The 16,339-nt window shown below is 40.2% G+C and overlaps 1 protein-coding gene across 4 annotated transcripts in view; it reads left to right on the plus strand.

Moving 5' to 3' along the window:
- Positions 1-16,339, plus strand: part of fgf14 (fibroblast growth factor 14) — a 114,214-nt gene that overhangs the window by 63,268 nt on the left and 34,607 nt on the right. Inside the window, exon 1 of one of the 4 annotated variants that reach the window (XM_086144943.1) lies at positions 11,219-12,238. The exons of the other annotated variants lie outside the window; for them this stretch is intronic. Coding sequence (XP_086001069.1) covers positions 12,046-12,238 — 193 coding nt within the window. The 5' untranslated portion in view covers positions 11,219-12,045. Of the gene's footprint in view, positions 1-11,218; positions 12,239-16,339 lie in introns of those variants that run through there. 4 annotated transcript variants of the gene reach the window in all.

Raw genomic sequence — 16,339 nt, forward strand, 5'->3', positions numbered from 1 at the left:
AGTTGGAACAATCTGATTTTTACACAATCGGTCAGATCCCCTAGAACTGCTACAAATTGCTTGCAGCTCACTAGTGCCCAAAAAAACATTAGTTAATTAATTCATGAATTATCAGATAAATTGCAAAAAAATACAGAGAAAAATCAGAATAATTCAGGTCACACATTTTGAAAAATGTTTTGCTAAAACAAAACTCAAGCTTTAAATGAATGACAAAAAAAACAAAAAAACATTCTTGCTGTAAAACTCCTGTCAGAATTTTGAGGAAGTTTTACAGCTTTAGAAAGTTTTAGATACTAGAAGAAGTTTTGACAGCAAAAATGTTTTAAATTTCCTTGAGATCCTAAAGGAAGTTTTACAGCACAAACTTTGCTAAACTTTAGATGAACAACGTGTTTATACCACACAACCATCTCCATGGTCATTATTTAGGAGTTGTTGCTACTTCGCATTTGGGATATTAAAGAATATTACTATTAAAGAAAATTACTAAGATATTAGTAATTTAGCATTCTTTAAATTTGCAGGTCATATCTTATTATTTAGGTGTGATATAGACGCTTTTTTTTTTTGCTCTTACTATGAATATCAAATTAATTTAATTTTTCTTATGCGTCTTTTCTTTTTCGTTTCTTCCTTTATTTATTTATTTTTTTATTTCTTCAATTGCTTTGAGTCATAAACTCTTTGAGTTGGATTTCTTATGTGAAAGAAGAGATTTTCATTGTTATTCTTAATCTCAATTGTATTCTTGTTAAAAGCGTGCTGCTGGTTTTAGCACCAAGGATAAACTAAACATAAAGGACACCAATAACAGTCCATAGTGGTCAGAAGTGTGTCAGTTTCCAGCATCAACAGTATGTATTTTTTTTTTTTTTTTTTTTAATCCATTCCAAAACTTGTTTTCCTATCTCTCGGGGGCCGGGATTTAATTAAAAAAAGGCTCTTCGTCTTCATCCCTCTCTGCCTCCTCTGCAAGTAGGTGAGATGGAGGAGGTGCAGCAGCTCGGTTGAGTCCAAAAGCCTCGTCCACAATGTAGGCTTCGGCTTGCCAATATTTGAGCTCTCTAGATGGAAACACTCGGTCGTGTGAAAAAGAAAACCACTATTATAAAAATGTTTGAATGTGCATTCTCCATGTGTAGCAGAGTCATAAAGACCGAGGTTCTGGCATCTCGCTCACACACTCGCTAATTATAGTCCACTGTAATTACAAATGTGTCATCTCTCATTAGGCCCTAACACCAGACATGCAATGAAATACTTTATTTACTTATCTCTTCCTCTACCGAATTATATCCCTCGGTGTAATAAATGTTGACGGTACTCATCCCTCCATTTAGATGAAGCCTTTATTCCTTTCTTTTTTTCCATTATCCTGCTTTGCACATATGTTAACTTGGCCTTTAGGGCATAAATAGGACATATAGTGTTTTATACTTGTTTTTTTTTTTTTTTACCCACATCAATTTTCTGCATCTAATAGTTTGGCGTGAATGTTTCCTCTCTGCTGACACATTAACTCATTCACAGCTCAAAATCGGGGCCAGAAGTCTCTATCTGAGATTGTCTATGTGTTGTATCAGTTCTGTTACATTGACGATCAGAGATTTATGTTGACACTGTCGGGGCGGAGAGAAAGCGATCGATCAGTACGGCTAATGTCTGCTTCCGCTTTCATATTAATAGAGAGCAGTTCGAAGTGATACTATGGCACCGCATCACTGACCGCTATCGGAAACAACGTGTCCCGAGGCTCTGATCTATATGTCACAAAGCCTCTGTGTTTGAATTGCATAACATATGGAAATGAAAATAATTTGCTCTCTCACTTCGTTTCTTCTTAGTCTTCATGGTCATTACCATTGACCACCCTGTTATTTCAATTGATGCATATACACATACATTCTCAGGCAATACATGTATAGATTCGTATATGTATTCAACATAACAGGATCAACAAATTTTCCCCTGAGAGGCATCCGGTCGAATCTCATACAGCCTCTGTAGTTACGTCCTAAATGTGTGTATAACGCTGCGCCGCAGTTGTAAGAATGTTGTGAAAGACAGATTTGCACTGATAGTACTCATAATATGCTGACATTGGACATACAAAATGTCTTAATACAGCATCTGTAGTGAAGCCTGTTCTCACCACTTGAGGGCACCTCGGTTCTTTTAAGGCAAAATTGTGCTTAGTAGTTACGACCGTTTTTTTGCCAAAATGCAGATCAAGGGTTGAACATCCGGAGCTTGCCGGTAGAACGCACACACCAAAACGAGACGGTTGCTTCCCTGAAAGTCTCGGTTATGATTAATTCATCGGATCATTTGATACAGCGTGTTTCCCCATAGCATACTGGAGCTGATAGACTTCCACTTAGTAGTCTCCTTTTTGCTTGTCTGTCCGGGTGGAAGTCAAACACAGGACTTGTAGTCTTAAGGGAAAAAATAGATTTTAGAATTTTCCTGCACAGAGCAGCTCGCTTCTCTCCCATGAACACTAATCCTGCTGCATTGTCATGCTGAGCTCTGCGCTGCTCTCTAGTGGCTGAAAACCCGTAAAGCAATTTGTAGGCAGAATTGCAACTTAATTCCAAAGCAGAATTTGCATTTGGATTAACTTTTTAAATACGACAGAGACGAGGACTGTGCGTGACGTTATGGTTTAACCAGGTCAAAGCCATTGACCTGTGTGTTCTCTAAAAGTCCGTTTTCTTTCAGTCGTTCTTAAAAGAACAAAAACGATGCACTGACTCTAATTAACTTGTGAACTTCATTATGGTAATACAGAAATGAATAAATAAATGGTGATATTAAATAGAAAGAGTGCCAAATATCACAATGACCATGTAATGACTTGGAGTGGAATCAGATTTAAAACAAAGTAGACATGAGAGCAAAAAAGGCTGAGTTTCTTACGAATAAAAAAAAGAAAATCAGTTAAGAATTCAAGCCAAAATTGTCAGCTAATTTTGAGGCATATAATTTGTATTACCTGTCTCTCTGCTTTACACGCCAGAATATTTGTAATCTGCAGCATCACGTTGCATAAGGTACTTTTGCATTTTTCTTGTACTTTTAGGGCTAGTAAGACTTTGGAAATTATTCTTATCTGTTTGGCAGAGAAATTAAAACCAGCAGACAAATTAAAAGGTTAAGATACTTTCATTCTGGAAAAACAAACCCCTGACAATATTCTGTCATCCACCCTCACCATGCCCAGTGCGATTTTTAATCTGCGATTACATATTCTCCCTAAATATCCGAACAACCTGCTGCTATTTACTCACTTTTTCTCCGCACCATTTGACACATCTAATCAATTTGTAAATATCATTATTTGTGGTTAGTGACTGAAATTGTTTTCATGACAATATACAACATATTCCAAAAATAGGAATGCATTTTTAGTTAGAGAACAAAAAAAGAAAAAAGCTGAAAAGAAAAGCACCTTGCAGTTTTCAACCTCTTAAAGATTTAAGAGGTTACTATGCAGGTAAAGATCCAACTTTTGTGGGTGTTTTAAAGCTAGAAGCAAAAATATTATATAATATTAATCATCTACTGCCACTGAGCCAATAGGTTTTACCTCTCACCGCCTCTTTTAGAGCAAATGGTACAAAAAATATATACTCGATATGACCCTTAAGTATTAAAGCAACTGATATGAATAATAAATGAGGATTAAACCAGAGTCAACATTGAAAAAAAAAACCTCAAGTAGATAAATAAGCGGCAAATCAATTTTAACACCGAATAGATTATGCAATTTTTTTTACATTAGTCATTCAGGTAACTGACCCCGAAGAGCTACTCCCTTTAACAGCGACTCGTACGGCGTGTACTTGTTTTCACGGCATGGATTACAGGTCAACAATGACACCACTCAGCTGCTGTGACACGACTGAGTGATACTTGAAGTATCTCAGAGCGATAACGTTTAATCCACGTGCGAGTGTGTGTTAAGATCCCGGCCGCTTAATGATGGTTGGCATATTGGGGTTTAAAGCCCGTCACTTCAAATGACTCGCTGCAGTCCAACTACGCCGTCGTACACATGCGCCTGCAGACGCACGCGCTCAAATACACACCACGCGTGCATGTTCAATGGAAGCTCATCATCCGTTTCTCCACGCTGTTTCAGTGGTCATGTGGTCAGAGGTCGCGTGACCCGCGGTGTCGGGTGATTATAGTTGTACCTTTTGGTCGTTAAAGCCTCCATTAGCCCAGACGGCGTCTCTGCAGATTTATGGACCGTCTCATCATATGACCTGGATGGGTCGCCAGCAGGGAAGCATACAAGAATGATTAAAAAAAATGGTATGGATAGAGATTAGATTCCCTCATTAAGATATATTTTTCCTTTTCACACAAAAAGAAAATAAGTCCATCATTAAGGGATTCTTTGAGTTTATCCGTTTGCTGATATCAGTGGATCTCAAACGTTTATAGAAGCGCTTATAGCACGTGAGCTCCCTCTGGTGGTGCGCATTCATTTTTTGATAAATCAGAAAACATGCTTTAAAACTTACTTACCATCAAATTTTGTCAAAACTGGGAAGGGTAGAGGTTGTGCTCGGTTTTGCCGCTAATCTGACAAGAAAAGGCTTAAATGGAGTCTGTTCAAGACCAAGTCTTGTTCAAAAGTTTCTTCCATGCTGTCTAAACCGATTGTGTTGAATAGATGGCTAATGTGCTCTCTTTTGTAGTGTGTGTGCATGCGTGTGTGTGTGTATAAGCTTGGATCTTGTTCAATATCTGTCAGCAATATTGAAGTTTTAAGACACAATAAGGGATTACTGGATGAATAATCTTTCTTTTTTTTTCCCAGTCGGTTCTGATGAAGGAATCTGCTTGCGGATGTAAAACAATTGCCAGTACAATGAAGCCGTATCATATCTTTTCAGTCAATTCATGATGAGTAGCTGACATAGAAAAACAAAGACTGATCATCGGGGGCTACTGTGCTGATGCATGTGAGGGGAGTATGAATTAAGTAAGTTATTTTCATCCATTTATTTTTCATTTATGCATCCGACATATTTGACCTGCGGATTTGCAAATGTCTCGTGTTCCAAACATTCGAAGACCATAGCGACCGACCTGATTCTCTTCATATCAAAGGATCTATTGCTAAACCCTGCATGACTTTGTTATACCTGCATCAGAAACACAATTCTTATAATAATTCAAATAATGATACACTTTCATAATAAGGAATCCACACACATTCGGTGTCAGTCTTGCCACAAGGGTTTGGACTAATTGATATTCTCCCACACCGCCCTGGGCTTCTCCAAGGAACCTCGCTCTGCAGTGCTGACAAGGCACATTCTTTCGTTGCTGCAGACTTAGAAATGGATCAAAGAATGGGGTTGTGCATGTGTGCGCGCACATGGTGTGTGCGCAGTGTGTGGCGGATTGGAAGGAAGAACAGAAGATGTGTATGACAGCGTTGCATCTTTGCTCTCTTTTCTTTTTTGATTTTCATCTCATGCCCTCCACTTCGCTTCATCTTAAATGCACAAGAGGCTTGTTTGCGATTCCGACTATTATTCATCAGTCTACCAGTCACTGCCGGTGACGAGCCACGGGGTTGCGTTAAATCACTTGTGCCCAATTGTTCTCGCTGTAATCAGGTATTCTTTCAATATGTAAAAGTCAGAGGAAAGGGCAGGAAAGCTCCCAGGCTAGCCCCCCCCCCCTTTTTTTTTTTCTTTCTCAATCAATTGACCTTTCCGCTCAGCACTATAGACAGAACAGGCCCATATAAGCCTTCCCTCCATGTACAAAGACTGTTCAATCATAATATAGTTAGAATCCCTCATTTAACATCCTGCTTGATAATTTTCTTGGATTGATTTTTTTTTTTTTTTTTTTTTTTTTTTACAGGGGCAAGAATTAAATGTGTTACACACAATTTTGTTGTCTCTGTGATTCAGCAACATAAGTGTTAACAATGTTTTTAAGCTCGGGGTGTTTATATGGTGCTTGCAGTGTTTCATTAATGTCTCCGTCGGAGGGCTTCACACCTCAGGCCCATTCTAATCTCCCGGGGGAGGGCATGCCGTCGTGCTGACAGGAGAGTGGAAGATCTAATGTGGTAACACATATTCTCAGTTGGCATTTTTCGTTCAGTTGGCATTTTTTGTTCACCTAGCGGAGATTTTGATGTGCATTTAAATGATTTTATTATGCTTGTCGTGAGATGATGAACCACTTAGTTATTCTGTGACTCAGTGTACCAACTCAGCCATTTGGAAGGGAAGACATCTGCAGTTGTGTAAAATATTTTATTCGATGACCGTGTTGAGTGTCTCGTTTGGTCAATAAAATTATTATTATTATTATTATATTTACATATATCAATGCATAGTCCCGATGTCACTGACTTATTTTTTGTATCTTACAGAATAATTTCCAAAACAAAAAAATTCCAATGATTTGCTTATTTGACATATGTCATTATTTTTTCTCGAAAATATGAAATGAATAATTTATCAACAATTTAAAGGCAAAAAAAAAATCTATATTATTATTACAATATTTTTTACAAATGGCATTTTCAACATGTGGATTCTCTCCCACCACACTAAATTTTAATTAAAACATTGTCAAAATCCATTAAAATAGAAATAAATAATACCTTGGGGCAGATCTCTTTTTTCCTGAAATATTTTCACAAAATCACAAAATATTTAATCTCTGGATTGATGAAAGTGATAATTTCCTCTGAATGTTTTAAAAACATTCAATAATAACCATTCTTGAACACTGTTTATTGCAGACTCTGAAACCTTCCAGGAAGAACCCAGTCAGAATCTGATCAGCTCATGGCTCAGGGACTTTATTATGCAGTGGGGTCTGCTTGGGTCCTCTAAATATTGATAAGATCCTCTACTTTGCTTAGTTTTTTCCAGCTCATCTTTGAGTGTAAACATAGTCGTAACTAGTCACTGGTACTAACATTTTTACACTCGTATTTTTTGCAAAACTCTGTTTCACATTTTAGATGTCTCTCAAAACTAGAATCTTGACCCCTTGTCTCCGCGAGTCCTCTGAAGAGGGCATCACAAGTTCTTCACACCTTACACTTACCCTTGTTGTCCTCTTTGGTAAAAATCTATTTTGATATTTATTGTGTTGCGAAATGAACAAGCATGAATATATTTTTTATAGAGTACTTGTTTGAGGACATTTAGCATTTAGTCCCGTTAGCAACTACAGGTATCAGTGACACAGTGACATCCAGCAATACTAAACTAAAAAAAAAAAACAATTTTATACTTTTCAGTACCAATATGGTAATATATTCAACGTTTTTTTTTCTCTATGAAAATGCTTTTGGCTCAAAGAAAATGATTTCACCAGGAACAGATGTTTGGAGCTCAAAAGAGGAATGAAATGGCAACTCTGCTCCTTATTGTAAGCCAGGATATCATCAAAATAACAATCAAAATAAAGCATCATGCTGCTTTAACTAGATTTTTGGAAGCAAAAAAATAAATCGATTAATAAAAAAAGGAATATATTATTTAATGTATGCATTTAGTTGCTTTGAAAATGTCTGGTTGCACCTCATGACCCTCATAACCCAACTCTTTTACTGAAGCAGGACAGTTTCTTCCAACCTCTCCAGGGTCTCTTGTCATGCAATTTCTTCATGACCACTTAATAAAGCTCTCGTTTTTAATTCCTCATCTTCAGCTTCTGATCTGATCATCATCCAAGCAAATGTGACACATCCGCACGGCGCAGGTGTAAAAAGTTTGTGGATGTGGAAAAAAAAAAAGGATTCAAAAGAGAAAGCGGTAGCACACCCTTGCTCGTTGATAGTCATCGCTCATTTCAAGTCGAATTAACACCTTCTCTTTGATAAAGAGATGTAATTTAATTCAGGCAAGGCTCATTTTTTCTTCTTCTTCTTTGTTTTTTTCTCTTATTCTAAGAAAGGCTGATCCACACTGATTTTCTTTCCTGTAACATTTGGCGTTTCAGGCCCAGGAGCGAAGCAGTAGCAATGATTAAATGACTTGTTTCCCCTGGTTTGTCTGGGTGACATTTGTTGGACTTTGACAGCGGGACATCGAACTAAGTGTAATGTCATTTCCTGTGAGTAGATCGGATTAGAATAGTCGGACTGTGCCTTCAAAAGCCTATATCGCATCGTGTTATGTTGCGTCTCCCTACGTTCTGCTCTTCATGTCCGTACAGCTCGGCTCGAATGGCGTTCAGAACTCGGTCTACAACCGATCGATAGACGAGAACGGCATTGCTGATATTCCCAATCCCTGTCCTTTGTGGGAAGCTAATTTCTTGCAAATTACACCCCCCTGGTCAAATGGAGTCCTGTTGTATTTGTATCCGCTGTGTCAAAATGTGTTAACCTGGATGACCCTGTTAACTGTCTTTTCACCATAACCATATTAGCTCCTAGAAGGACCAATATAAATGGGGCTTTAGGAGTCACAGATAAAGGTCTTTGCTTCGAGGGTGTTGGAATGAGACTGACATGGACTCTCATACGTTTACTTATAGGAGGAAAAAAAATGTAGGTACGTCTGCCCTTGTTTTGCTTTATGACTGTAGATATGTGTATTTCACAGGGTTTAAATATGGCGTTATTACACCGTTCATTGATTTTGCCGGAGGAAAATGTATTTGCATGGATGATTTTTGCTCCTTTGGCGCGCTGTGGTGAAGTTTGTGCATCTAGAGCAGCCAGTCCTTGTTTGCGCACTATGTTTAGAAACTCGTCAAAGCATCCGTGCACTCAGCCCCGTGCTGCGTGTCTAAAAATGCAAAAGCCACGGTGAAAAGAACCTCCTCAGTATTATCCCAACATTGATTTGGCCCTAAAGTAATCGTTTCTCCGCCACATGTAGGGAATCTATGCTGCTACTTGTCTTTTGCAAGCAAACCCGCACTTGATTTATGTGTCTGATTAAAACAAAGAAAATGTGGTTCTAACACTCTCTCCCTTTTCGCATTTTTTCAGTCCTGTGCAAAAGGGATCGCAGTAAAAAAATATATAAAAAGACAAATTCTTAAAAATTAATATGAAAAAACGTAATTAAAAAAAATGCACTAATTCAATTAATTACTTTACTCAATTACTTCAATTATTATTTTAATCTACCCTGTAGCTCACCGATATATACTGCTCTATCTACTTTCTTTCTACTTTCTTTCGCTTCATGCTGCATTAATCTTCATCAGAGGAATACAATTTGCACAGAATCATCAGCACAGATTATTTATTGATTTTTTTTAATTTTATTTATTTATTTATTTTTTGAAGCTGCTATTGAACATGGAGAGGATACAGGTAATCCCCAGATGACTAACTGGGAGGTGAACGCCCCGCAGTGTGTAGGACGCATAGAGGTCCTCTCTAGTTCATGAGTGTGTGAGTGTCTGACAGTGTCCGCTGCTGGCTGCAGCCTAAACTGCACTGTGTGATCCAGCGCGCCTGCATTGTTCGGAGTGTTAGGGTGAACTTTATTTCTCCCAGCTCATTAGTGAAGTGAAAAGCCTCCGGCCGCTGGCTCTCCCTCTGTCCTATGTGGGCAATAATTGGGAAACGCCTCGTGCCGTTTGGACGATTTAAAGGGTTTGCACTCCTACTGAAAAAGGACACACCTTCGTCTTCTGTGAAGCAGGTGTCAGACTCGTGGCCCGCGAGCAAATTGGGGCCGTCGGAGGGATTTTTTGCGGCCCCTTGTACGAAATCAAATCTTTGTGTTGGTGCGGCCCGCGTGATTTTTCTCACATGCATCTGGTGGTTTTATACAGTGGGTTTTGAGAAAAAAAAAAAAGTGTGAGGAAAAAATGAAAAAGTAACTTTGCAATATATTTTTTGCCTCAAAATTTGAAAACAAAATCATTTTTCGATGAAAAAACATCTAGTGACATTGTTAAAACGATCTTTTCGTAGTTCTATAAAAAAACACAAAAACGATAGTAAAAAAAAAAACGTGCAAAATTAAAAAAGCTTGATTTAATAACCAGAATAGCCTTGTAAACATTATACCTCCTCTTATAGATGCTACCAATCATTTTCTAATAAATTCTAGTTCCACAGAGACAAAATTTTCTCTTTTAATTCATCAATATTTTTAGGGTGTAATTTTATCAATTCTTTTTTAATATTAATTTTTAAAATTAATTCGTCATGTATTTTTTTAGAGGAACAGTTTATTACATATAAAGATTTTTATATTTTACCTGTTTACCCCCTTCACACTAAAATAAAGGAATACTTTGGACTTAGTGTTACTTCTAGGCAATGATTTTACTGGTCCTGACATCAAATTAAACCGTATGTGGCTTCCGGACCAAAATGAGTTTGACACCCCTGTTGTAAAGTGACGTTTTCAATCATTCCAGCTGCTTTAGAGCCCCTCTATTATTTAAAAAAAAGGCATTTTCCAATATAACTCGACCCTTGCTGTCATCCAAACATCCTCACATGAACATATCTGGATATCAACAAGTAGATCTGGAGGATGGAGAGAGGAGAGACGCGCACTGGACTTTTACTTACAGCCACAGACAGCAGATGGCCCTCTTGTGTTTTAATCTCTACGCCCTGCGATCCAGACTTCGGTCTGCTATTGATCCGAGGGATCAAACAATTTGTCACAAAATCGGGCTCTTAACCCGCGTCGATCCCAGCCTTTCCAGACCTGGGGGGTCGACACGTCCGGGTGAGGTCACGACCAGGGCAGGGATGGAGACGCTGTCCGTGGTGCTGAAAGCACATGGAGCCGGACTGGAGCCCGGGAGCGTCCCGTCCAAACCACAGATCCACTTCATTGACGATACAACCGAGTGTTGAGTCATATTTTTTTAAACAGTAACGGATGATCTTTTTTTTTTTCTATGCCACCATTTAACAAATAAGCCTGTGTTCATTAGTGGAGGTTGGGAGGAAGATGGAGCGGTCAGGAGACGTGATGACTTGTCGGAATTGTTGATTCCAGAATGACTATCATCCCCTCCATCACCCACACACCCATCTTCTTTTTCCACACGTGTTTGGAAAAGTAAATGTGCAGGTTAATCGCATAAAACCAATTGCTTTGTCCGCTTCCCTCAGCTCCCACGGTGATTTTATTGGGGGGGGGGGGTTGAAAGGATGTAACTTTGCTTTGCATGTTGTCATATTTCATAGATGCCACCCTGCAGCTCTCAGATTTGCTTTGTTTTTGTTTCTTGCTCCGTGGCTCCAATCGGAGCGCAGAGGAGAGGAGATATTTGGAGCCGCTGGTCGAATCTCCTGTTTTAATTTGCCTTTTTTTTTTTTATTTACCCGTTGATTCATGACCCCCCCAGACGGTGGTTGCGTTTTTTTTTCCGACGCCTCCGGGAGACCGTCGCGGTTCGCTCCCCGCACAACTTGGCGCTCCATCTACCCGGGTTCCTGCGCGTCCTTTGGCGGGTGATCCTCCTAGGAGGCGCTTGTGTCTGCGCACACGCACACGCACAGGCGTCCCCGCCGCCACCTCGACGGCCAGCTCGGCCACAGAAGGCTCGTCTGACAGGAGGAGGAGGAGGGAGCAGAGAAGCGATAGGCGGAAAAAGCGCGCATTTGCTTTGAGGAGGCTGCGGCCGGAGCCGGACGCCGGAGGAGGCGATGCTCCTGAACATTTTTAACATTCTATCACATCCACATCGCGGTGCAGGTACGAGATCTCTGTCCGCAGGAGTTTGGCCTCGCTCCTCTTCGAGACTCTTTATCCTTGCATTTATGGAATTACCCGTGAGCCGATCTTCCCTTTTTTTCCACCATGCCCAACAGTTACTCTGCTGATGGCTCAGACAACTGTTGTAATATCGCTTTTATCATGTAGTGGTTGGATGAAGAAAGAAACGGGGTGGGGGGGGGATAGCTGTCACTTCTTTTACTGACATTTGCGGAACGGAGCACTCTGCCGCCGTCATGGGACTGTGACCCGGGCTCTGAGCTCTGAGAGGCGGCTTTGTGCAGTCTGGGCTCCGCGAGAAGAGCGGACCTGAGCGCCGGTGACATTTCGAGCCATGGCTGCTGCGATCGCAAGCGGGCTGATCAGACAGAAGAGGCAAGCTCGGGAGCAGCATTTAGACCGGCCCTCGACTAACCGACGGAGAAAGAGCCCCAACAAAAACAAGGGGCTCTGCAATGGGAACCTGGTGGACATCTTCTCCAAAGTGCGCATCTTCGGCCTCAGAAAGCGGAGACTACGGAGACAAGGTGTGAGAAGTTGAGTGCATGTATTGTGGGTGTGGAGCTTTCTCTGCAAACCGTGGGTTCAGCCCTGTTGGGCCTGGAAACACAGAACCGGTAGTTCGGGGTTCGACCTGTATCTAAATCATATCAGGCGCATTTGTGTGCGTAAAAAGTTATATTGCATCAGAAAAGGCATTTACCTTATGCAACTTGAAAAGCGCAAACTCCACCTCTTGACTAGGAACACGTCCCCGGTAGTTGACAGGCTCCTGACGGCTGATGCCAAATTATTTTAACGATTTGATACCTCGGCGTTGCGGAATAAGACAGATCGTTAGTGGTGCTTAACGCACAAGCGCCGCGGATGAGTCGGACATGAAACTCATTCGTATGTATGCAAGAAAAAATGTAATAAAGCCCAGTGAGTCCCCACGGAGTGGAGGTTACGCCTGTCAAACATCATTTTCTTTCACGAATTCGTGGTCCATTTATTGAAATGCCATGAGCAATTTTGCTTTTGGGAATTGTTAAAGAGAATCATCGACCCTACTGGAATTCAATGTCAACATTCCCTCCTACAAGAACGTCTCAGCATATTGAGTTTCCAAAAAAAAAAAAAACAAAGAGAAAAGGAAGACATTATATTCACAGGTTGTTGAGTGATAGAGGATTTCCTAAGAATCGTCAGGTATCAGACCTGTTGCACCAGGGATATCACTAACTGATTAAATACATTTAATTATTCCTGATGTAATTACAAATTTGATTTAAAACATCACAGATTTTCCCTCTTCTTCTATCCAACTAATCCCTATGTATTCATAGTGGAACTGACACACACACTATGAGCTAAAAAGTTCCCTCACAAAGCCTTTGGTGATTACGTGGATTAAAATTGCTTCGATATCAAAGGATCAATGGCAGATAGAGGACACATCTGGACATGGGTCGGAGGCATCAAAATGGCAGGTTATAATAAGCCACCCTCCTGGCTGCTTTTCTGTCTCTGCCCAACCATCGCTCATGGCTGCCTGCAAATGCGTGTTTCTACTTGTCTGTTCTCGGTCACCTCCGAAGTGGCCGGTGTGTTTTTGTGTATATTTATACATCCTCACTTGTGGCTGCATACCTTCACGGATCATATGTGTGGACAGATGATGCTGGCATGATGCTTGGTTGGGGAATTATGGTATTACTGGGCCAATGAAAAAAAAAGGGGGGGTTGGAGGGGGAGTAAATAGTCCTAAAACCTGGCTTTTCCTTTAGTCAGTCATGACCAACTGTAGTTTGCTTGAGTAGCAACATAAAGCTTATAGTCTAGTTAGAGTCTAAGTACATGTTGCTCAGATGTTATATTGCCACCGAAAATAAATCGGGATTCTGTTGCCTAAAGGAAGAGACAGTCCCGCACGTGCGAAAAAAAAAAAAAAAAAGGATTAATAGGTTGATGGGAATGTCAGTCATTAAGGGAATATGTGAATGTTTTGTTCTCATTTTGGAAGTTTTAATCAAAACTCGGGGCAAATACAGTTTTCTTTTGCTTTCATTTGCTGTAATTTGTGACTACAGGCCCATGGGGAGCACACTTCATTAATTTTTGCCTCACACAAGAATTAAGAAACCAATCAGACTCTGCTGTGGCACTTTGAAGACACAGAAATTCTCCCCTTAGTCCTTCAGAACCCCTCATACGCACTTCCACTCTTATTTTCCCCCCCAGTATTATCACCATAACATACACCTGAAGAAGACTAATGGCTTAATTTGGTATTGAGCCCTGGAAGGACGTTTCTTTTTGTGAGTAGGACCAAAATACAACATTGATCATATGTGTTGTGACAGCTCAGGCACTGTCATCCTCACTGGGGTTCCCTGTGACATCTGAGCCCACAGAGACCCAGGCAGCTTTCTAACCCCACAGACTGTTATTACATGTTTAAGTCACAGTCAGACTCCCTGTGAGATCCGTCAGTCTCAGGGAGTCCAAGTGTCTAATATAAACAAAAATGTCAGTATTCCCTTTGGCTTTGTATATTGATCATTAAAGGGAGACGCTAGATTAGCTCTTCTAGGGAGCATTGATTGGAATTGATGATGCAATATAAATATCCCAATGTTCATTAGTTCACCATCTTCCGGACTGTTGCCGTAATGAATACACAAACACGAAGTATTGGAGGCAGCCGATTCAAACTCAGTAAATGAAATGTTAATTACGACACATAGATGTGATTTCCTGTCCTCCTCTTGAGGGAACACGCTGGTTTTTTTTTTTCCCGCCATATTGTCTCGCACTTCAATTCAGGCATGCATTTTGATAAAGGCCACACATTTACGTTCAATTTTTTTTTTTTTTAAGGGATTAGCAGCAACTTTTTAAATCCTGTTACACTCATATACTCATGGTGGGGGTAGGGGCACATCCAGCTGGGGCTCACTCATAATCCCGCCGCTCTGACTAATTATCTCTCGAGATTATGCCCATGGATTATTAGATCATTTGTTATAGATCGGACCATCGCATCGGCGTCCAAGATTTTAGAAATCTATCGAGGATAAATGCTGTCTTATTCTCATTGTGTTCACAAAATCTCTATCAGATGAGTTATTGTTTAGATGTCAAGGATGGTGATGCGCGAGACACTGAGGTGGGGTGGTAAGGCTCAAGCTTTCTCGATCAACTTTACCACGAAAGCAAAAGCATCTTTGTTTTTTTTTTGTTTTGTTTTTTTCTCGACCAGGTTGGAAAAGCCCTTTCTCTTTTTCCAGAAAAATCCAAATTGGGTCAGGCAGGGCAGGCAGACAACAGCCTACAAATGCTGCTGCAGCTGTATGTGTGTCCTACTCACTGTTTGCTTTGCAAAGAAAGGAGCATGTGTCGACGCGCACGCAACTGTCACAGAGATGGCACCGCAGAAAAATGAGGCAGGAGGAGAAAGAGGGAGCTTTGGGGAGTTGAAAAAAAAAAAAGATAAAAATACAAAACAAAAAAGCACAACCTCCTTTTTGACAGTTCAATAAATTGCCGAGTGGTTTTCAAAACAAAATGCGAGATCTTACAGATCTGAAGCTTGTTGTTTTTCAAGCAGGCCCCCCACCGCTGTCAACCAACATTCTGTTTCCTTAGAAACAAAGAAGCAGCACATAGAAACATTTTACTCGTGTAAAAGAACAGCGTCAGTGAAATGGGGAAAGTCCAACTGCAGCAACGGTTAAATTCTACTGGTGATAAACAGCAGCATCGCCTAACTAACTTATCATTTTACAAATAAACGGCATTATGAATGTCAAGGCTTGATGGATAAAGAAAATAAAAACGGTATCGATTTCAGGGCTTTCGGTACATCAACCAAGCTGGCAGAAGTGAAATCCTCTCACTTTTGCTGTTACTGTTCCAAACGTGTGGCCTCATCTCACTATCTTTTATGACAGTTCAGTCTTTTTGACATGGCAGAGCTATTCTCTCTTTTTGATATTTTTGTTCAATAAATAAGAATCTGATATTATGGCTCGATATTATGACGACGTAATGCCTTTCCTCACACCGTCATTGACCTTCCGTGAAAGTTGAATCATTGTGAAAATAGAAAAGCTATTTGGATACTCTGTGAGTGCACGTCATGGACTTGCGTCTGAAGTTAAGTTGTCCGTCATAAATAATGCAGCTGGTGTTCAAGGACATGATTGAGGTCTGGAAATAATCACTCAGACACCCTGGAAAAGGATTACACATCCACTGCCATCAAATGTCTTTATGTTGTCTCACGTTCTTTTTCATTTTGATAAATTAGCTGAAATGATATATGGTGTGTATATGGTTGTCTGATATACTATTGAGCTCCCCCCAGGGAACACTGACAACATGACATGATTTATAGAAGCCAAGTTCCCCTTCAAAGACACACACACACACACACACACACACACAGACACAGGCACACACATTATATCACACACATACTACGCCCAAAAGGGGAGAATCACAAACCCGGCCATCAGTTATGAAATTTTAATTATTACAGATTGACCCCCTCGGTGATGTGTCATGAAATCAATGCCAATTAATTCCACTCTTCCATATTGCTAAAATCCTGCTCGGTAATTGATTGTAGGTTATCAAACTTA

Source organism: Fistularia commersonii, chromosome 4 (genome assembly GCF_037954325.1).
Source record: "Fistularia commersonii isolate RoL2024-O1a breed Wild chromosome 4, RoL_Fcom_v1.0, whole genome shotgun sequence".
Lineage (NCBI taxonomy): Eukaryota > Metazoa > Chordata > Actinopteri > Syngnathiformes > Fistulariidae > Fistularia > Fistularia commersonii.